The following is a 21,937-nucleotide window of genomic DNA, read 5'->3' as shown; positions in this document are numbered from 1 at the left end:
AGACAGCATCAAGCCCCAGCCCTGTAATATGATGGGAAACAAATGTCCAGAGAGGGGAAGTGACATACCCAAGGCCACACAGTGAGCTGGGGCTAGAACCCAGGTTTCCTATTCCCTTGCTCTCTCCCCTTCCATGTCAAAGGAGGTGTTGAAACTAGGGGATGGCAGCACAGTGCAGTGGAAAGACCAGGCACATCCCCAAATAAACTATATATTCCTATGTGTACATATATGCGAGAAAGGTCTGGAAACAGATGCACCAAAATGGTAACGGTGGTTCCCTCTAGGGAGGGTCTGGGATCATGGCAGTGGGAGGTGGTCCAGGGAAACTTTCACTTTGTAGCGTGTGGACCTTTCATAACTGTGTATTCACAGCATGTGATTAGGAGACCAGTCGCAGGGGTTAGTTTTCACCCAGCCCTGTGTGACCTTTAGTCAGTACGGACTGCAGAGGGCAGGCTTGGGCAGAACTCCCTGGGAATCATTCTGGACTCCCCAACAAGAGGCTCCCGGATGGGCATGGCCTTTACTGGAATACATACTTATCTACAGGGCCACGCCTTGTCATGAAACATCCTACCTTCCCTGTAGCTGAGAGGGAAGAGCCCTCGGATTCCAGGGATTTGTCTCACCTATGGCTGTGAGCGAGGGAGAGGGGCCAAAGAGCCAGGACGTCTGGCTGCAAGTCACCAGGTATGATTGCGCACTCATAAGGAAAGACAGAAGTGTTCTCCCTACCACACCTCCAAGGTAAAGGGGTGTCACAGACGCAGGCTGACTGCTCAAATAAGGCCCCTGGTGTCCCATGCTGACGGGAGGAACTCTGAAAGGCAATCCATGTTGAAAATGTCCATTTTTAAGCTAGGCAAAAGACCATGCCCAGTTCCCATGAAGGGGAATACATGGTGACATAAATAAAATCTCCCAAGAGTCTGGCAGTCAAGTGGCCTTTCCTCTTTAAGCTGCTCCAAGGTCCTAATGGGCCTTGGCTGGTCTCAGTCATACATATGACTGTGCAGATACTACTACTTCAGGGGACCTGTTGTTTCCCCCCAAGAAAGAATCTGGTCCCACTTATGCCCATTCTCTGATCTCTGTAACTTCTTCTTCGTAGTACTTTTTTTTTTTTTTTTTTTTTTTGAGACAGGGTCTCATTCTGTTGCCCAGGCTGGAGTGCAGTGACGCAATCTCAGCTCACTGCAACCTCCACCTCCCGGGCTCAAGCAATTCTCGTGCCTTAAGTCTCCCGAGTAGCTGGGACTGCAGACATGCGCCACCACTCCCAGTTAATTTTTGTATTTTTATGAGAGACAGGGTTTCACCATGTTGGCCAGGCTGGTCTTGAGCTCCTGATCTCAAGTGATCCACCCACTTTGGCCTCCCAAAATGCTGGGATTACAGGCATGAGCCACCATGCCCAGCCATACATTTTTCTTTTAAAGAAACAGGCTTTCACTCTGTTGTCCAGTCTGGAGTGCAGTGGCACGATCACAGCTCACTGAACCTTCCAACTCCTGGGCTCAAGCAATCCTCCCACCTTAGCCTGAGTAGCTAGGTCTACAGATGCATGCTACCACACCCAGCTAATTTTTTAATTTTTGTAGAGACAAGGTGTGGCTATGTCACTGAGGTTGCTCTCAAACTCCTGGCCTCAAGCAATCCTCCCACCTTGGCATCCCAAAGTGCCAGGATCACAGGCACAAGCCACCCAACCCGGCCTTCTTTGCAACACTTAACACACTTTTACTTTATTTGCTTCTGTAATTAGTTGTCTGGCACCTCTTTCCCAGCGAGGGCAGGGTTGAGCTGTTCCTATGGACTCTATGCCCAAGCACAATGCCTGAGACAGGCTCTGAAGACAAATGCCTGGATGAATGGATAAATGAAGCTCTGTCTCATGTTGTACCCCTCCCCAACAAATCACCATCACTATGCTGAACACTTAGCAGCATCCCACCCCACCAAATGCCATACAGCAAGCCTGCTTGGATCTTTTTTTTTTTTTGAGAAAGAGTTTCACTCTTGTTGCCCAGGCTGGAGTGCGATGGTGCAATCTCAACTCACTGCAACCTCCGCCTCCCAGGTTCAAGCAATTCTCCTGCCTCAGCTACCTGAGTAGCTGGGATTACAGGTGCCTGCTGCCACAACTGGCTAAGTTTTGTATTTTTAGTAGAGACGGGATTTCATCATGTTGGCCACGCTGATCTTGAACTCCTGACCTCAGGTGATCCAACTGCCTAGGCCTCTCCAAGTGCTAGGATTACAGGCGTGAGTCATCGTGCCCGGCCGCCTGCTTGGATCTTTTATACTGTGTGCTTCCCTGTACAGTTCCCCAGTCCCTACAATTTTAATGGAACAAAAAGTTCTGAATAAAAACAAGAAAATGTGAAAAGCTGTAGTTAATGCAACCTTCTCAATTTTCAGATGGGAAACTGCAGTGCAGGGAAGGAACGTGCCTGTGATTTTGGTCACCTAGCTCTTCGGCACTAGACCCCCGGGTCTCCTGACTCCTGCCCCTGGCTTGTTTGCTCCACTGAACTCTCTGCTAATGTGGAGGGGAACTGACTCTGCAGGGACCAGCAGTCACACTTGCCTCCTCCATTTCAATCTTGGACTTGGCCAGGAGGAGCTTGCGGTCAAAGTCACGCTGCTTCTGCTCCCGCTCGGCCTCCAGGTCAGTCACCTGCTTCTGCAAATCAGCCAGCTTCTGACGCAGCTCAGTGATCTGGGTTCAGAGGCAGAGAGAAAGAGTGTGTGAGGCAAGGATGTAGAATACTTCCAGGATGTGGGCAGGGCCTGGCTGCCCCTGGGCCCTCCAACACTGCCCCCAACTTCTCCTCGTGGCCATACTGGGGCTCAGTGTGGCCACTCCCCAAGGTTCAAAGCTGCTAAAGAGGCAGCGAGATGAAGACCAGGCATGCCCTGTGGGCGCGGCCAGGAACCCCACATTACCTTCTGCTCATACTGCTGCTTCATGGACCGGAAATGCTGGTCCCACTGCTTGTTCACTTCCAGCAGCTGTGGGGAGAGACTGGAGTTAGTGGCAGATGAGCAGAGAAGGAACAAGGAGAGCCAACTCCTGCCCCATGTATACCAGCGTCCCAAGGTGCGCTCAGTGTGTGTGAATAGTGGCTACAGACACTGTCTCCATCCCTCACCTCTCAAAAACTCAGTGTTGCTCAAAGCCATCCACCTTCATCCACTGCTGCATTTTACCTTGCCAGGAAAGCAAGATTAACACTAAGACATGGAAACTACATCATTTTGGTGAATAATTATGGAACACACACACCTCTTTGGAGGGCAGTCTGGGATTATGTATTGAAATTTCACATTTTCATCAACTTTAACCCAATAATTCCACTCTGAAGAATTTAACCAATAGAAACACTTACACAAGTGTGCAAATATATATATACAAGGCTAATCATCTCAGCAATATCTGTATTACAAAAAAATCCAGAGGCCAATCTAAGCACAGAAGATAGGTTAAGTAAACGATAGTATAAACAGACAATGTGCAGCTGTTAAGAAAATAAGAAGAAAATAGGCGGCCAGGCACAGTGGCTCATGCCTATAATTCCAGCACTCTGGGAGGCCAAGGTGGGCCAACTGCTTGAGTTCAGGAGTTCGAGACCAGCCTGGAGAATATGGCAAAACCCATCTCTACAAAAAATACAAAAATTAGCCGGGCATGGTGGCACGCATCTATAGTCCCAACTACTCGGGAGGCTGAGATGGGAGGATCACCTGAACTTAGGAGGCAGAGGTTGCAGTGAGCCGAGATCATGCCACTGCACTCCAGCCTGGACAACCAAAGTGAGACCCTGTCTTAAAAAAAAAAAGAAAAAGAAAAAAAGAAAACAGAAAATAAAGCATCTACCACACTTCCTCATTTCGAAGATGACACTAACTATCCACCATACTCTTGATATAACAATTCCTCAGGGAAGAAAAACAACCCTACATCATCAACTAAATAAAACAAAAGGAGTGTTGGCCCTGACCCTTAAGATATGTCGTAAGGATCCACACCAATTTCAAAAACATGGTATATGATAAAAAAATTACTAAGAATTGAAGGAATATAGTATATGTTATAGGTATGAATAGATACTCTCAAAGGCAGTTAATTTTTTTTTTGGAGGCAGGCCCAGGCTGGAGTGCAGTGGTGTGACCATGGCTCACTGCAGCCTCCTGAACTCAAGTGATCCTCCCACCTCAGCCCTCCGAGCAGCCGAGACTACAGGTGTGTACTACCACACCCAGCTAATTTATTTTTTGTAGAGACAGGGTCTTGCTATGTTGCCCAGGCTGGTCTCAAACTCCTGGATGCAAGCAATCTTCCTGCATCAGCCTCCAAAAGTGCTGGGATTACAGGTGTGAGCCACCACGCCTGACCCAGTTAATTTTTTAAAAAAGAAAAGAAAAAATAATCTGTAAAGCATTGTGTGTATATACATATATATACACACACATATATGTATAATTTTATTCTACTTTGAAAAAACTGGGGGATATGCAACAAACTGTAATCAGTTGTGGTTTTCTCTAGGAGGTGGTATTCTTGATCTTTTCGTAATGAGCATTATATCACTTTTGAAATCAGAAAAAAAAACGCTTATAACAATACAAAAAGAAATCTAAAACTAATATGCACATCAAGAAGCTTTCAAATGTGCAGGAGGACGAGGGCAGGCAGGCTCGGGGTTCTAGAAAAGCACCTGGGCTGTGTGGAGAGGGGCTAGACGGAACAGACAGAACAAGTGTCTACCAAAAAGGAGCTGCACTTCGACCTCGGGTCTGGAAAGACTGGACTAGGCTGGGGGTGTGAGGAGGGGGAGGAAGACACGTGAGACCCATGGGAAAAGGCGCAACGGACTGCAGCACAGGGACTCTGCTGCGTGGCTTCTCTCTTGGCAGCAGAGGGAAACTAAGAGCCTCCTATGAACTGGCTCCTGCACCTTAGTGGGACTGGGGGACATTTAAACTACCTAAAGACCTGGCCATCGCCTTAATGGAGTTTAGGAATCTACTCAGTATTCTGTGGCAGGCTTCAGCTGCTGGCTGATCCTTTTCCTTCTTGCCTATGAAAATTCTTGAAATGGGAGTCTCAAAATATCTGCAAAGTAGCTATACCAATAGAGGTAGGTAGCTTTTTTTTTTTTTTTTGAGATGAGGTCTTGCTCTGTTGCCCAGGCTGGCATGCAGTGGCGCAGTCTCAGCTTACTGTAACCTCAGCCTCCCGGGTTCAAGTAACTCTCCCTGCCTCAGCCTGAGTGGCTGGGATTACAGGCATGTGCCACCATGCCCGCTAATTTTCTGTATTTTTAGTAGGGATGGGGTTTCGCCATGTTGGCCAGGCTGGTCCTGAACCCCTGACCTCAGGTGATCCACCCGCCTCAGCCTCCCAAAGTGCTGGGATTACAGGCATGAGCCACCATATCCAGCCAAGGTAGCTTTTAACGTTAAAAATTTTGACAGTAAATTTATGGAGCCTCCAGGCTAGTGGGAAGTGGCCTTAATCCCCTCCTTCCATGATGGACCCTCCCTAAACCATCTCTTGAGGGTCCCTCCACTCCTCATCAGTGATGCTAAAACTTGCCTAACTTATCACAACCTCTTTTCACCATCCAAGGTCTACCATAGGAGCCTACCTAAACTCTATCCCCAACAATTTTAGGCCATGCCCCACCTGCCACCTCCTCAGTGACCACTGTAGGCAAAGGGACTGATCAAGAGAGGACAGTCCAGGGCGAGGAGTCAGACCTCATCCACGGGCAGGCGGGTCAGTGGTCACCATGCCAACTCCTCACGGTGACCTGGGACCTGCCAGAGCCGGGAGGCCAGGGGCAAGCCTTTGTGCTGCTGGTCCTGGGAGGGAAGAGGGATCCTCCCACTACTGCCACCCCAGCCACCTACCTCACTGCGTTGCTGCTCCAGCATCTTCACCTTCTTCTCAGCTGAGCCCAAGGCCGCCACCTCTGGGACCTTACCTGCCGTCACACTAGCCTGGGGAGAAGCACAGAGGGGCCTTCACCAAAACCCCAATACAAATTATCTCACCCACTCTCGGTGCTCCTCTAAGACCCCTCACCCAAGTGGCCCCAGCCCTCTGTCCCCCTACTCCTCCCACCCAGCAGGACACCACTAACCATCCCAGTCATGACTACGTCTCCTTCTAGAAGTCTACAAAATGATGATTCCCCCTCCCTGACTCAGGGTGGCTGCCAGGCCCTCTCCCCTTCCCTTCTCCCCTCCCTACAGCCACTCTCCCTGCTTAAGTATAACCTCTAAGGTACTACCAGCCACTCTCCTCACTCCCTACACACATCAGCCAAAAAACTTTCTGGCCTGGAAGCTAAGACATTTGAGATATAGATATAGACAGATATAGATACAGATATATTCATTCTATAAAACATATATGTTTTATAAAACTTTTATAAAAGTTAAAGTTATATAAAATGTTTATTTAAAAACATTTTTAGAAAGACGCAGAAATAAAGATCTGTGTAGTACACATAGATGTTTCCCAGCTCTGTCCTCTGTAAGGGGCTAAAGCAGAGACATCCAGCAGCACTGAGGATACCTAGTGCTCAGTTGGTTTCTAAATACCATTTTCTTTTTATTAAAAAGAAACAGGGCTGCTTTGAGGGGCTGGAGCAGATAAAATGTAAGGTGAGTTTGATGCATCTTATAGTGACAGAAAGTAAGGAAGTGCTCAAATGAATAATACTAATAACAATAATAATAAAAGGGCATGTCAAAAGGGCACAGGAGACAACCTGAAAAAAACTTCTATGGCCAAAACGGGAACACTTTGAACAGCAAAATATATCACAATAGTATTGGATTATAAGTCACAGTATGAAATAAATATTCTTGAGTTCATACTGATAAAACAAAATAGGTGAATAAATAAACAAATGGGGGAGAAGGGACAGCTCTTCCTTACAAAAGAATTCTGATTAATAAGTGTAGGAAGAATGAGGAAAATACGAAATCGCCATTCCATTACTACAGTAATAACTGCTGCAGGTGGAGATCCACCAATGGACACTAAAATCAGTGAGTGAAAGTTTAAGGAAAAATTGAGTATTCGCATAGTCTCTAAGTTTCTTCTCAAAAATAAACATTTATTAATTACAAAGGGAAAATTGGTCACTTGATTGCAGAAACTTGAAAGACAGCACTTGACCAAGTGATGAAGGTTAACAGTAGTGAAACACTGACATTATGTACCCCGGTCTGCTGGACTGAGAAACGTTCTGCACACTCTGATGTACACAGAACGTCACCTCCGTGAGATTCTTGCCAAAACACGTAACCTCAGTCTCCTCATGAGATCCAATCACTTGTGAGGCATCAATCGTGACAGCAAATGAGCCCATAAAGCCAGTACAACTCAAAAGTGTGAAGGTCATGAAAAGCAAGGAACAACTAGGAACTGTCACAGACTAGAGGAAAATGAGGGAGATGAGACAACTGAATGCAATGTGGGATCCCAGACTCCATGCTGGCACACGACAGGACATGAGTGCAAATCTGGTGAAATCTGAATAAAGTCTGTAGTTTACTAAGTAGTACCTGCCATTAATTCCTAGTTTTGATCATTCAACCTGGGTTCTATAAGATGTTGCCGTTAGGGGAACATCTTATAGATGGAAGGAAGGGGATGGGGGAACTCTCTAGATGATTTTTGCAACTCTTCTGTAAGTCTAGTTATACCAAAATAAAAAGGTTTAAAGGTTAAAAAAAATAGCAAGTGCTGGGGTCAAACAGCAGACAAGGCCAGTAGTCCGGAGGGTGTGTGTCAACTCTATCTCCAAGCCCCTCTGTGATGGACACCAAGACCCTCCTCTTCTCTGGGCTTCAATACAATGAGAAGCTTAAACAGAAGAAGGTCTGCAGGCCCCATCCGGACTTCTGACACTGTCTGCCATCATCCTGGAGTCAGATTCTCTCTATTCTCAGCATTCTCTTTCCCTCCACACTGTACCCCCCAGAGGCTTCGGGTAGGGCTGGGGGCAGAGCTTGTCCCCTACAGGCTCAGGCCTGTAAGCACACCATAGAACCAAGGAGCAAGGTGACGGGAACCCTCCAAGGAAGGTCACCTCCTTTGAGAAAAGGGACAGACACCCTGCCCACTTGAAATCTGCGGCATCTTGGATGGGAGCTGTGCTTAGCAAAAAGGTCAACGAGTTACTGGGGAAGGAGGAAGAGGGTGGATTTCAGGCTCTAGGGTGGTGCACCCTGAACCTCCACGAGGGAGAGAGGAGTCCACGTGGAGTCAGCAGAGCTGGCTGCTGGCACCAAATCTCCCCTAAAGAGTAACAGCTGACTTTCACTGTTTACAACGCTAAACCTACTTTACAAGCATTGCACCACTGAATCCTCACAACCACCCCTTGAGGCAGGTGTTACTATCTTCATTTTACAGAGGAAACTGAGGCCTAGGAGTCTTATGTGACTTATCCAAGGTTGCAGTGCTGGTAAAAGGTGGAGCTAGTATTCCACCTGCATGCAATTCCAAGGCACACTCATTGCCCCTCTGTAACACATGCCTCTAATGGGACAGGTGACCCTGGGGCACAAGGGCAAGTCGCTCCCACTCTCAGATACGGCAGGAAGAGCATCTGGCTCGGGGCTTTCAAAGAAGATGAGTGGAGATTAAAGGGCACAGGAAAAGTAAAGAGACCTGCCCAGGGAATTCCACACCTGAGGCAGCTCAGAGAACCCAAGGGAGAACGGCCGAGTCTACAAGTCCCTTCCACAAGAGGGCAGACAAGGCAGGATCTGATTTGGGGAATAAAGGGAAGAAAAGAGGATCTCCATGGGCTGGGATTCAGAAGACCAGGGAAGAGCAGACTTTCGCCATTTATCAGCATGTTTCCCTGGCTGTACCCTATATCTGCCTGATAGCAGGTCACACAGAAATCCTGATTATATGATGTTACATGACCTCTCCAAACCTATGGCCATAGCTATAGAATGGAATACTAGTCCCAGCCTTGCCTACTCTATATGTAGAGATGAGGCCCAAATAAGATAATAGATTTGCATGTCCTGGGTAAACTCTACATTGCCACACAGTAATAAGGAATTAAGCTATTATGGAAATTACTACTATTGCATAGGTGTAGGGTGGGTTAAAGACATTGAGCCCTATTAAACCCCACTAAACCCCATTAAAGGGTGAAGTAAAAACATGTTGGTAAAGAGTTGGGACTTAGCTCTGCAGCAAGGGGAATGGTAATGACTGGGCAAGGGGTGCAGAGTCTGCTCCTGCTTGGGACCTGGATGTGGCCAGTGCTGGGGCTAGAGGATGGGGGAGTGGGCCAGCCCTGCAGCATCACCAGATCACACAGACACTGGTCAACACCCTCCCCTCTCCACTTTAGAGGCTCCAGAGACACAATCCCAGGAGCTTAGCAGAATCCAAGGGAGCTTGCTCAACCAAACAACCTAATTCTGCCAGGAATATCAAAGATGTTAAACTGACTTTTGGGAACCACTCTCTAAGACAGACCTTGACAAACTGGAGTGTGTTAAGGGAATGCACCCAGACTGAGAAAACGACTCAACACCACCTTCTATGAACAATGGCTGAAGGAACTGGAGCTATTTAGCCAGGAGAAGAGAAGGCTTATGAGGCCCATGAAGCCACAGTGATTACCAGCAGCCTCTAAGCATGGAGGTCAGGCCAAGTAAAGAAAAAACCATGTAACAGCTAGAACCTTCTACCAGTGGCACTGGCTGCAGGAGGAAGTAGGCTCACTGTCCCTGGAGGCGGTAAGCAGAGGCTGAGTACCAGCAACCAAGGATGCTACAGAAGGAATTTCTGACCACATACCTGCTGCTGTCCAGCCACTGCCTTCTTGCCTGCCCCTTCCATCTTCGGTGAGCCTGGCTGCCCAGACGCACCCTCTTTGTTGCCATTGCTCATCAACAACTTCTTGAGCTCCAAATTTTCCTCCCTGGGATGGGGGTAAACAGAGAAGTCACAATGCTGACCCTGAGTTAAGAAACCTACAAGGCTCCTTAATGCTCACTATCGCATGAGTTGCAGCTGAGCCCCAGGGAGTACTGCAGGATTCTGACACCTGCCCTCAGGGAAAACCACAAAGGGCATCTTCAGCCACCTTGCTCTCAATCTGTGGGTTTCCCTGAAGGTCTGTGATTGTCAATGGCAGGGGTTCCCCAGCTGTGGAATTTCTATGCACACAAGACCTTCGGGATATATCCAAACACCGCATTAAATAACCCTGGATCACATTCTAGTGAGAAAGTGACACCCTTTCCAATTATCTTCACATTTCCTGTGTAGACCATGGAGACAGTGTGAGCTTGGTGCTAACAGGCCCTGGGCACCTCTCTAGTTACTTGCCAGTTTCCCTCGTTAACACAGAAGGTGCAGGCTGCAGGCCCAGAGCCTTCAATGTGCAATGATACTTAGCCTGAATTTATTAACATCCTTTCATTTTCATTGCATTTAGAGTTATCTTCTATTTATCATAGCTAATGCTGTTTTCCATTTACTCTAAAGTTTCCTTTATAATTTTAAGTAAAAACATGAATCAAATTAAAGTAAAATTCTAAGTAACTAATAAGGCAGGTGATAGAGGAGATCATAAAATTAGTGATGTGGATTCAGGTCTCACTAAAATGTTTCTTCTTTCTTTTTTTTGAGATAGGGTCTCGTTCTGTCACCCAGGCTGGAGTACAGTGGCCCAATCTCGGCTCACCACAGCCTCAACTGCTCCTACTCAAGTAATCCTCCCATCTCAGCCACCCCCAACCTCCCCCACCACACACCCCCACCCTCTTGAGTGTAGCCTGTAGCTGAGTCCCAGCCTGCAGCTGGGACTACAGGCACACCACTACACCCAGCTAATTTTTTTGGTATTTTTTGTTGGGGCTGGGGGAGGGGTGGTGATGCATTTCACCAGGCTGGTCTCAAACTCATGGACTCAAAGCAATCTTTCCGCCTTAGCCTCCCAAAGTGCTGGGATTACAGGTGTGAGCCACCACGTCCAGCCACCATTTCTTTATGTTCTATTTGCCAGCTGAGTTTCCGCTTGAAAAACCAAGAAGTAAAGTGACTTTCCCAAGGTCATACAGCATTCTTGCCTTCTAATCTGTGACTTTTTTCCCCAGCTTCAGTTTTTGAATCCATGGATGGGGTCATTAGGGCTATAAAAACCCCAAAAGTGCATCCTTGGCCATCCAAAGGCAAATAAATTACACACTGATTCAAAATAGCCAATGGCTCAGTAGTTAAACATTACTTCTGTGGCCATACTTAAGAAGTTTATATTCCTTCTCTTTCTGTTGATTCTAATAAGAAACAGGAGAGGAGGAAAAAACAGAGTGGCAAGTCCTGTCTATAACACGGGCCCTTCCTATGTGCCTGAGCCCAACTGGTACCCAACAGATGACTCATCACCCAAATTATCCAGGACCACAGTGCAGGCAGGAATTGTGGCCACTCACAGGATGGAGAGCAAGAAGGCCCAAGTTCTTGTTGTAAGACTCCAATCAAGTCCCTGCCTCTCCCTGGGCCTCAGTTTCCCCTCTGCACAGTGAGAAGTCTGGCTGCATGATCTCCAAGGGCTTGTCAGGCTCTGACAGTCAAGATCAGTGTTTCCCAAGGCGTGATCCTGGGCCTACCTCCGTCATAATCACAGAGACTCCTGGTGAAATGCAGGCTCTTAGGTCTTGCCTAAGACCTGTCAATTTAGAATCTTGCAAAGGAAGGAAGGGAAGGCGTATAAACTTGTAATGCCTTTCCCTGACCCTCAACCCTCAGTTAAGTCTAAGACCTCTCATCCAGTGGGGGAGCTCTCATGTTCTCAGGAAGACAGAGCAGGTCAGGATGGTGACCAGCAGGAAGCGGCAAAGTCCTCAGTCCTCTGGACAGCCAGTTTACCATTAACATGGGAGAGAGGCAAGTGCTGGAGGAGGAAGGAAGTACAATCTATGCTGATCTTCTTCTGAAGCTCTCAAGGCACTCTATACACCTCCTGAGGTGGCAAAAGGGCCAGAGAGAAAACACCAAAAGAGCCAAGAAGAAGGATCAAGAGACGTAACCTCCAAATAGGGCTCTGGGCACAGGGCCTCGGAGCCACAGTCCTCAACCCAGAAATCAGTGCTGCGCACCAGCCCCTCCTCCCGCAGCCCCCACTCCTCACCCCTTCTCTGAAGGGCCTGAACTTACCGCAGCCTCTCGGCAGCCTGATCCCGCTGTTCCAGGCCCTTGTCCAACTTGGCCTTCAGAGCCTCGTTCTCCTTCCGAAGCTGCTCACACAGGGTCTGTGGGGCAGGGTAACAGACAGGGTGAGGGGAAGGAGCGGCACCTCCCAGCTGCAGGCTCAGCTAGAGGATGGCGGGAGGCCTGCAGCCACCCCAGGGCCCAACTCCTTATCCCCTTTGCCTGGCCTCACCCAATCCCTCTCTAAGGAGCTAAGCCACTTGGCCACCCACGTGTCCTCTCCCTTGGGAGCCAACTACGGAGAAGCCTGACCAAGAATCAGCCGTGGGGCCTTCTGCTCCTCCAAGACAGACAGCTGCATCCCTTCTCCTTCATCCCTGCTCCCACTGCCAGGACCCCTATTCCCCACCAGCCTCCCCCAGCTGACTTCTACTCTTCTTTGAAGTCTTAGTTTAAATCCCATCTCTTCAGAGAAGTCCTCCCTGACTCCCCAGTCCAGCTAAATTAGGCTAACTCCGTTATCCTTGCTCACGGCCCCCCGCTTTTAAGCTTCTCAGCACCTGTGGCAGATAAAGCTAAAGAACTGTTTGTGCCGCTATTTTCTTAATATCTACCCCCTTTACTCCCAATTAATTCCTGAGCTCCTGGAGGGCTGGGACCCCTAACCATTCTCTTGTTCACTGCCAGATCCCCAGCACCCAGTTTGTGGAAGGAACAACATGACTGAACAGCCAAATGAGCAAATGGACAAATGAGCAGGCGAGTCCTGGGGGGCCTGGAAGGCACATCAATTTGCAGATGTGAGAGGTGCCCAGTGTTGCCAAGGGGAAAATCAGAAGACATGGCATTCAGTCGGGACCTCACTATGCCCTCACGCCCTCACAATGTGGCTGTGACACTTGGTTCCTCCTCTACAAAAGAAAGACAACTGTTTCTCTCTCTCTCTTTTTTTTTTTTTTTTTTTTTTTTTTAAGACAGAGTCTCACTCTGTTGCCCAGGCTGGACTGCAGTAGCATGATCTCAGCTCACTGCAACCTCCACCTCCCAGGTTCAAGAGATTCTCCTGCCTCGGCCTCCTGAGTAGCTGGAACTACAGGTGCGTGCCATCATGCCTGGCTAATTTTTGTATTTTTAGTACAGACGGGGTTTCACCATGTTGGCCAGGCTGGTATCGAACTCCTGACCTCAAGTGATCCACCTGCCTCAGTCTCCCAAAGTGCTGGGATTACAGGCATGAGCCACCACACCTAGCCCAGGGACAACTGTTTCTTCTCTGCCTCCTCTATAGGGCTGCTGAGAGGGACAGATGAGACAGTGAGAGCGGAAGTGTCCATGAACCATCAGCCACTTGCTTATGTGTGGGGACTCATATTGGAAGCTCTGTGAACTGGGGGCATGGAAGAGGGGTCACCAGACTCAGGACCTCACAGGCTGGGGGGAAGGGAAGGTGCTGACCAGCAATGCTAACATACAGTGTCAGCACAGAGTTGTTCAGTCTTTCCACAGATCCTCACTGAGCACCTCACCTGTGCCAGGTACATTGCTCGGTGCTTCTCCATATACTGCCTCACTGGTGCCTCACAACTTCCTCAAAGCTAAGTAACTCATCTCTATGTTAAAGGTGGGGAAACCAGGTAAAATGATACAGTCTAACAGGTGCACAGCTGCTAAGACTCATCACTGGTGGGAAGTAAAACTCCAGCTGGCAGACCCCACACTGGTGTCTCTTTCCCCTGTGATGAAAGATCAGATAAGGGAGAGAGATGGTGCCCAAAGGAGGGGACAGCCTTTGAGCTGGGCCAGGACCAGGGCCATTCACTAAACAGCCATCTGCTGCCTTTCATCTCCCAGGCCTGTTGCAGGTGGATGCAATCATGTGACTAGTTCTGGCTAGCAAAAGAGGTGTGGAAGGGACAAGCATCACTCCTGGGCTGGCCTATGCACAATTCTCCAGTCTCTTTTTCCTGGTAGCAGGGGCTGATGTGGATGCCTCGTATTCTAAAGGGCACTGGAAGGTTGGGCCCCTGTCTCCCTGGGACTCTAAGGAACTGTGTAGAGCAGAAACAAACCCCTGCCACACAGAATAGGAGGGAAAACTTTTGTTGTGTAATCCAGGGAGATTTCAGAGTTGTTTCATTTCTGACTCACATTGGGAAGGCTGAATGGAGGACACAGCCTTAAACTGGAGGTGGTTGGACAATGAGGGAGATGAGGCTTAGCAAACAGAAAACCAGCTGGGCATGGTGGCTCACACCAGTAATCCCAGCACTTTGGGAGGCTGAGGCAGGAGGATCACTTGAGCCCAGGAGTTCAATACCAGTCTGGGCAACATGGCAAATCCCTGTCTCTACTAAAAATACCAAAAAATTGGCCAGGTGTAATGGCGCATACCTGTAGTCTCAGCTATTCAGGGAACTGAGGTGAGAGGACTGAGCCCAGGAGGTCAAGGCTGTAGTCAGCTGTGGTCGCACCACTGCACTCTAGCCTGGGTGGTGGAGCAAGACCCTGTCCCCCACCAACCCCCCAAAAAAAGAAATCAAAAAATTATTGTTATAAGTCCATTCAATGCCTAGCAGAGAGCCTTATGCTATACCTAACCTTGAATGTTTGTTTAGTGAACCAAGAAACAAATCAATGAATGAATGAGGAGGAACTGGATTAATATACCTCCACCCAGGCAGTAAAAATACCCGAGATGCCATGTCTCTGGGCGAGGCCTCCAGGGAACAGAATGGCCTGCTCCTAGTCCCTAAGGGAAGGCCAGGATAAGGCTTCACTTGCTGTTCTACCCTTGCAGTCTAGAGAGCTGTTTCCTTGGAGTCTCTGGGCCAGTGCCCTGGGTGCAAACCAGCCAATGGATAGAATCATCAGAGGTCATAAAGATCATCACCTTCCATCCGAGGCACTATGAGAGCTAAGCTATGAGTTCATTTGATCATTTATTATTTTGTTCATTCATTCATTCACCAAATGTGTATGAAGTGCCAGGAACTGGGACGCAACAGTGAATGCAATAGACATGGTGCCTGCCCCCCTCAAGCTTACCTTCTAGCAGAGAGTATAAGAAAAAAAGAGTATAAGAAAAAATGTATTAAATAAAATTATTACAAACTATGATAAGAGCTAAGAAGGAAATAAATAAGGAGGAGCCTGCAATAAAAAATAACAGAGGTTGGCAGGACCCCTTTTAAGGGGCCTAGGATCTATCCCCATCTCAAAGCTGAGAAGTGGATGCACAAAGGGCTCTCACCCCAGGCACCTTCCTGCCCTGCCCACGGCCTAGGCACTGTGCCAGGCTCACCTTGCCAGGGTTCAGCCTGGATACCTTGAAGCCTCACTGACATCTTAAAGGAGTTCCCTTCTCTCAGCCTGGCCCTCCAGGCCTCTGCCTCTCGTTCAGCCTCACCTCCCAACACACCCCTCCCCTACAGGTGGGATGGGCATCCTGCGTGCTCCTCTGCCCCCACACCTCTCCTCATACTGCATCTCCAACCTGATTGCCCTTCATGCTCTTGGCAACCAAGGTCACGCAAGGGGGACTCCCCCTTCTGCCATCAGTGGGGCACTTGAGTGCCTGCTGACATAAATGAGACCACAGACCAGAGAATGGCCTGGGAGGAGAGTCTGCAGGGAGTAAGGAGGCTTCAAGTCATGGCTCTGTCACTAAGGTGGCGGGCACTCAGATCATGAGCAGTCCCTCAGAAGCCTCCGTTTTGCCATCTTTAGAATGGTCACCAATTATAACTGAACACTTCCCCGCTGCCAAAGACCGCTAGGCTAAGACCCCCTGCCCAGTGTGGATGCCCGTCATGAACTCCGAATGGGGACCTCTCTTCCAGCATGGACTAGGTTCTGGACTGCACTGGGTGCTTCATGTACATGGCCTCATTTAATGCAGCAATCTAACCATGGAGGCACTCCTAGCTCATGTTACCGATAGGAACATTGGGGGATAGAGAGGATGAGTGACTTGTCCAAGGTCATACAGCAATAAAGGGTCACTACTGGAACCAAAGACCATATAACTCCAAGGTCTGGCCTGGCCTAGCAAGGAAATCTGGCCATTCCCCACAGCACAGGGAGGCTTTTAAAAGGAATTCAATAGGGGAGGCAGGTTGGGATGGTGGTCAAGAGTATGGGCTTTGGAATGTGAGAGATCGAGGTTCCAATCCCAACTTCACCATTTACCAGCTGGGTGACCTTGGGCAAAAAAAGGGCTGCTTCCCCACCTGTGAAGTGGTGATAATGAGGGTGCCTACCCTGGGGGGAAAAAAGCATTACGAAAGGAGCTGACCTTTGTTCTCTCCCTTCCCATCCCCCAACCCCGCACATGAGAAATAAAGGCAGGACTGCCGGGGGAATCCCCAACCATGACACTTGCATTGCCCATCCTGTATTTCCCCATTTCCTTCCTCTTCCTCATCCCTCCCCACAACTTCCTTATCCTGTTTATCACCCTGAAAAAAAAGCCCGAGGTCTGCCCACAACACAGCCTTCAGAAGTCCCCATGGTACCAGTGGATTCCCAGGAGCAGGAAGGCGGGAAGAGCTCGGAGGGGGGAAGCACGCCTGCCTGTCTCAGGCCGCCCTCCCCACGCGCCTCACCTGCAGGATGGAGGTGCGCTGCTCATTCTTGTGCACCTTGGATGCCAGTCGGTTGAACTCCAGGGCCATGCGGCCCAGGTGGGTGAAGAGCTGGCCGTGGTCCGGCTCCTCGGCGCACACACTCAGCGTGGTCTCCAGGCGCTGCAGGTGCAGCATCAGGTTGCCATCCTCATGGGGCAGGGGGCCCAGCGCCTGGAGGGGGAAAGGGCACACGGCCCACTCTTCACCAAGGCCTGAGTAGGCGCCGCCAGTCCATTCTCCCTCTGCTTCCTCATTTCTCATGACTCAGTTTCCCCCTGTGACCCCAGCTCAGCCCCGGGAAATTCTCCAGTTATGCAGGTTCCCTGTCTGGGGCTGACTCACAGGGCAGGACCCAGGACTCACAGGCTACTGGTGGCTCCACAGCAGCGGGGCCACCATCCTCCCACACACTGGGCCTTGCAGAGTGCCTGACAGTAAGTCACTTGTCTGCTGGACCTCAGCATCCTCATCCACCAAATGTCCGCACAACCCTTCCCTCCCTTCAACCTCACAGGGTTCTTAGGAGGATGAACTGACCCCTGACAGCAACAAGCCCAGAGAAGGGACATCACTGTACAGTCGGCCCTCCACATCCATGGGTTCCGCATCCATGGATTCAACCAACCGCAGATCAAAAATCTTCTTAAAAAAACAAACTGGCCGGGCGCGATGGCTCATGCCTGTAATCCCACCACTTTGGGAGGCTGAGCGGGCAGATCACAAGGTCAGGAGATCAAGACGGCCTGAGTGGTGAAACCTTGTCTCTACTAAAAATACAAAAATTAGGTGGGCATGGTGGCACATGCCTGTAATCCCAGCTACTTGGGAGGCTGAGGCAGGAGAACTGTTTGAACCAGGGAGTTGGAGGTTGCAGTGAACAGAGATCGCACCACAGCACTCCAGCCTGGGCAACAGAGCAAGACTCTGTCTCAAAACAAAACAAAACAAACAAAAAACTGTATTGAACATGTACAGAATTTTTTTCTTGTCATTATTCCCTAAACAATACAGTATAACAAAATTTAGCATTTACATTGTATTAGGTATTGTAAGTAACCTAGAGATGATTTAAAGTATATAGGAGGATGTGCATAGGTTATAGGGAACTACTACACCATTTTACATAAGGGTCTTGAGCATCTGTGGATTTTGGTATCCTCAGGGAGTTCTGGAACCACTCTCCCATGTTTACCAAGGGACATCTGCATATACGTCCTGCAACCTCCACCTCCTGGGTTCAAGCGACTCTCCTGCCTCAGGCTCCTGAGGAGCTGGGATTACAGGTGTGCACCACGACACTGGGCTAATTTTTGTATTTTTAGTAGAGACGGGGTTTCACCATAATGGCCAGGCTGGTCTTGAACTCCTGACCTCAGGTGATCCACCCACCTTGGCCTCCCAAAGTACTGAGATTACAGGCGTGAGCCACCATGCCTGGCCTACATGTGTGTCTTCTGGGGAATGGTCCAAGCATTCATCAGCTTCTGAGGACCCAAGACTCAAAACAGTTTAAGGAACCACAGCTTTAGATATTTCAGAAAGTCCCAAACTAGTACAGTATATAAGAAATAAAGCATACCGTGAGCCAGATAGTTGACTCTTTCTCTCTAGTCTATCTGGAACACTCCTACCAAAGACATTGCCTTTGTTACACCAATTCCACTCCCAAGGACTTACAGTGTTACCCTACTGCAGATGGCACTGGGCCCAGCTCCCCAGCTGGGCATCTAAGGACCTACAGCCACAGGTCCCATCTACAGCAGCATCCAGTTGGGCTCCCCACTTTACCCTGCCTGAACCCACACACACCAGGTCTGGTGCCTCTGCAGGCTTCACCCCATGTGTCCTCTCTGCCTCTGCAAGTTCTGCTCATCCTTCCCCACCCTGTTCATGGCTCAGCTCCTCCAGCAGCCTCCCAGAAACAGTTATGGGAATCACAGGACATCAGAGCTACAAGGAGCCTCAGAGATCAGGCTGGGAAACCAAGCTATGGGGAGGAGGAACTTGCCCAAAGTCACCCAGTAAGTCAGTGGCAGAGGTATAACGAGAACTGAGGTTTCCTGACTTGCCATCCAGTGCTCTGCTGCACTGACCTCCCACTTCTCTGAACTCTGGAGGAATAGCAATGACTATAACCACAACTTGGTATTCCCTGAACACCTGTGTAACGGCGTCAGTGTGCCACATTCTAACAAGAGGAAATGCTGCTGTTTCAACTCTGCATCCATTCCCCCACTGCCTCTTTCCACAAAGGAGCTGAGGTGGCAGATGCTGCTCTATTTAAGGCTCATGCAATGCTTCCCATGCCTGCGACTTCTCCAGACTACAAGCTTCAGAGCACAGGGAGGCTGTGTCGTCTTGGTTCAAGTGGCTCAGCAGAGACAGGCACACTGTAGAGCTAACGAGGAACTTACTAAGTGAGTTAAAGTTATCAGTCCAAAGTCAGAGTGAAACACTTTCTGAGCAGGGGATCTTGCCTCCATGGCCAGCATCTCAGAGCCCTCAGGGACAGAACAGGAGAAGGAGATAGAAGGTTCCAGGAGACAGAACATAAAGAGCCTTTCCAATACTCAGAGCTGCCTGAGGCAGTGGTGAGCTTCTCAACACTGAAGGCATGCTAGTTAGCTAGATAGTTACCTGGGCACTGACAGGTACATGGGGCAACCAGTGAACACAAGCACATTTGTCAGCCAAACCTTTGTGAAGGGAGGCAGCAGGGATCAATATATCAGTGAAAGGCTAGAGCACTCATTGCTTGCATAACCACAATTAAAGAAAAAAACTTAAAAGTGGGAAGGAAGGGAGAATGGAGAAGGTAGGAATTTAAGACATTTAAAGAATCTTCCAGACTTTTCACAATGGTTCTTCAATAAGTCTGCCATTTTGAGAAAGAACAGAAGGAAATATAGTTAGGATAAAGGCAGCCAGTGTTGTAAGGTGAGGAATGAGGATGCTGGGCAGACGTTCCAGAGCTGTATGAGAGAGAGAGAGAGAGAGAGGAGAGAGAGAGAGTGTGTGTGTGTGTGCATGTGCACATGCGTGTGCATGCGTGTAAGTGGAAAGTTGAACCTCCTTCCTGTGTGCTCCAAGAGTCTGCACAAAGGGCTAATCACCTGTCTCACAGGGCCCTGGGCCTTCCTGTCCCTTCTTTCTCCCCCGGGGTTGGAAGCCCACAGACCCAAAGGGCTGAGTCATAGTGTGTGGGGGTGCCTGGCCCCTGGCAGAAGGCAACAGGGCTGGCGAAGAGCCCAGGCTTTCACAACGGTCGGGTGCCCGTGTGCCCCAAGTCGGGGAAGTCACTAGCCCAGGAATTTGCATATGTGAGCGAGAAGCACCCCCTGCTCCTGCCCCTTGTGTATCCCCAAGTGACTCCAGGGTACCCAAGGGATCTGAAAAGGTTCTGTGCCTCTCACATGGTAGCAAGTGACAAGACAGAAAGAGGGCAGCAGGTCAAGCCCGGGGGCCTGCCCGTCCACTCACCATTGCATTGGCATGGCTGCTGCTCTCTGGTGAATTCTGCTCCTCAGGAGTGACCACTTCAAATTCAGAGGAGGTGCCCTGTGCAGAAAGGAAGTTAGGTGCTGCCCAAGAGAAAAACAGCTCAGCCCTCCTCTCCGGCCCTGCGGCTGAGAGCAGCAAGGGGGACAAAGTCTCTTCCCACTTTGAGTTCACAGGGACCATTACATATCATCTCACATGAGATCACAAAGCAGGATTCTCGATAAGCCTGTCATAGCCCTCTGCATAATGTGAGGTCATATCCCCTCGATGGCCAATCCTCTTTTGTAGAAGGGAGATGTGGGACTAGCTGACCTTGAAGCAGCAGCACTGTAGGATTGCATTTTTTAAGGCCGTGTACTTTTTAAATGCTTTCATGAGCTCCATTATTTCTCAGAGTGACCCATGGAGCGGGTCAGAAGGTTATATCCTCTTTGGAAAGATGAGGAAACTACAGTATACAGTTAGTTAATAAAAGCAGGGACTGAACCCAAGACTGCAGATCCAGCATTCTTGCCATGGAGCCAGAGCTGTCTCTTAGGCCCAGATGTCTCTGATTGGTTTCCCAGAACACAGATGGCAGCTCTTACGGCCACCACCAAGCGCGGTCCTGTGCTGGCCTTCCCAAGCCAGTCCTGGAGATCCCAGAGGAGTGAACTGATGTGAGAGAGTCCCAGAGATGATTCACCAAATTTGGAGACTCTTTCAGGATTCAACCAAATCCAGGGTGGCCAAGGAATCCCAGATTTTTTCACATCTTTCCGTCATTCCAAGTAGAATTACTGGTCATTCAACCAACCAAGACACCAATGGCCACCTGAACCAGCCATTAGCTCTGGGATCTGGGATTTCCATGTCCCGTTAAACCTGGTCTGCAGCCTCCCTTCATCCCAGAAAGGGGCAGGATAGATGAGAGGAGTCAGTGCTTAGCTTCCAGCTGACCCTCATGGCCACCATGAACTCACCTCTGGCTCTTGGCCCTGCCCTAGAAAGTCTCCCCCCTCCATCTACATTTTCCCCATTACCCATGTAACCTCAAAACAGGTCCTCCTTTCCCTGCACCTGATCTGTAGGATAAGGATGCTGAACTATGTAATCCCTTGTAGGATACCAAGCAAAACTTCTCCAGCCAAATTTGTAGATGGTTTCTTTCTTTTTTCTCTTTCTTTCTTTTTTTTTTTTTTAATGAGAGGGTCTGACTCTGTCACCCAGGCTGGAGTGTGGTGGCATCAACATGGCTCACTGCAGCCTTGACCTCCTGGGCTCAAGCGACCCTTCTGCCTCAGCCAGCCTCCCAAGTAGCTGGAACCACAGGCATACACCTGACTACTTTTTTTTCTTGAGAGATGGAGTCTCACTATCCTGCCCAGGCTGGTCTCAAACTCCTGGGTTCAAGCAATCCTCCTGCCTCAGCCTCCCCAAGTGCTGGGATTACAGGCATGAGCCACTGTGCCCAGCCTGTAGAAGATAGTTTCTGAGCCCTCTTTGAGAATGTGAGCTCCATGTCACATCTGCCTGTTTTCCTAGCACTGTGCACACTCAGTGATACTTAACAGTATACAACTTAGTGAGAAGAATTCCTTGTACATACCAGGGTCTT

The 21,937-nt window shown here is 49.2% G+C and overlaps 1 protein-coding gene across 10 annotated transcripts in view; it reads right to left on the bottom strand.

Annotated features, from left to right (window-relative positions):
- Positions 1 to 21,937, bottom strand: part of TNIP1 (TNFAIP3 interacting protein 1) — a 57,514-nt gene that overhangs the window by 9,891 nt on the left and 25,686 nt on the right. For all 10 annotated transcript variants that reach the window (XM_063642679.1, XM_055285594.2, XM_055285596.2 and 7 more), the window contains 7 exons: positions 20,320 to 20,397; positions 16,819 to 17,010; positions 12,221 to 12,315; positions 9,857 to 9,980; positions 5,923 to 6,012; positions 2,953 to 3,018; positions 2,594 to 2,725 (listed from right to left, as the gene is read on the bottom strand). In XM_063642679.1, coding sequence (XP_063498749.1) covers positions 2,594 to 2,725; positions 2,953 to 3,018; positions 5,923 to 6,012; positions 9,857 to 9,980; positions 12,221 to 12,315; positions 16,819 to 17,010; positions 20,320 to 20,397 — 777 coding nt within the window. The remainder of the gene's footprint in view (positions 1 to 2,593; positions 2,726 to 2,952; positions 3,019 to 5,922; positions 6,013 to 9,856; positions 9,981 to 12,220; positions 12,316 to 16,818; positions 17,011 to 20,319; positions 20,398 to 21,937) is intronic.

This window comes from Symphalangus syndactylus, chromosome 7 (assembly GCF_028878055.3).
Source record: "Symphalangus syndactylus isolate Jambi chromosome 7, NHGRI_mSymSyn1-v2.1_pri, whole genome shotgun sequence".
NCBI lineage: Eukaryota > Metazoa > Chordata > Mammalia > Primates > Hylobatidae > Symphalangus > Symphalangus syndactylus.
The sequence above is the reverse complement of the archived record's forward strand: the minus strand, read 5'-3'. Positions and strand labels throughout refer to the sequence as shown.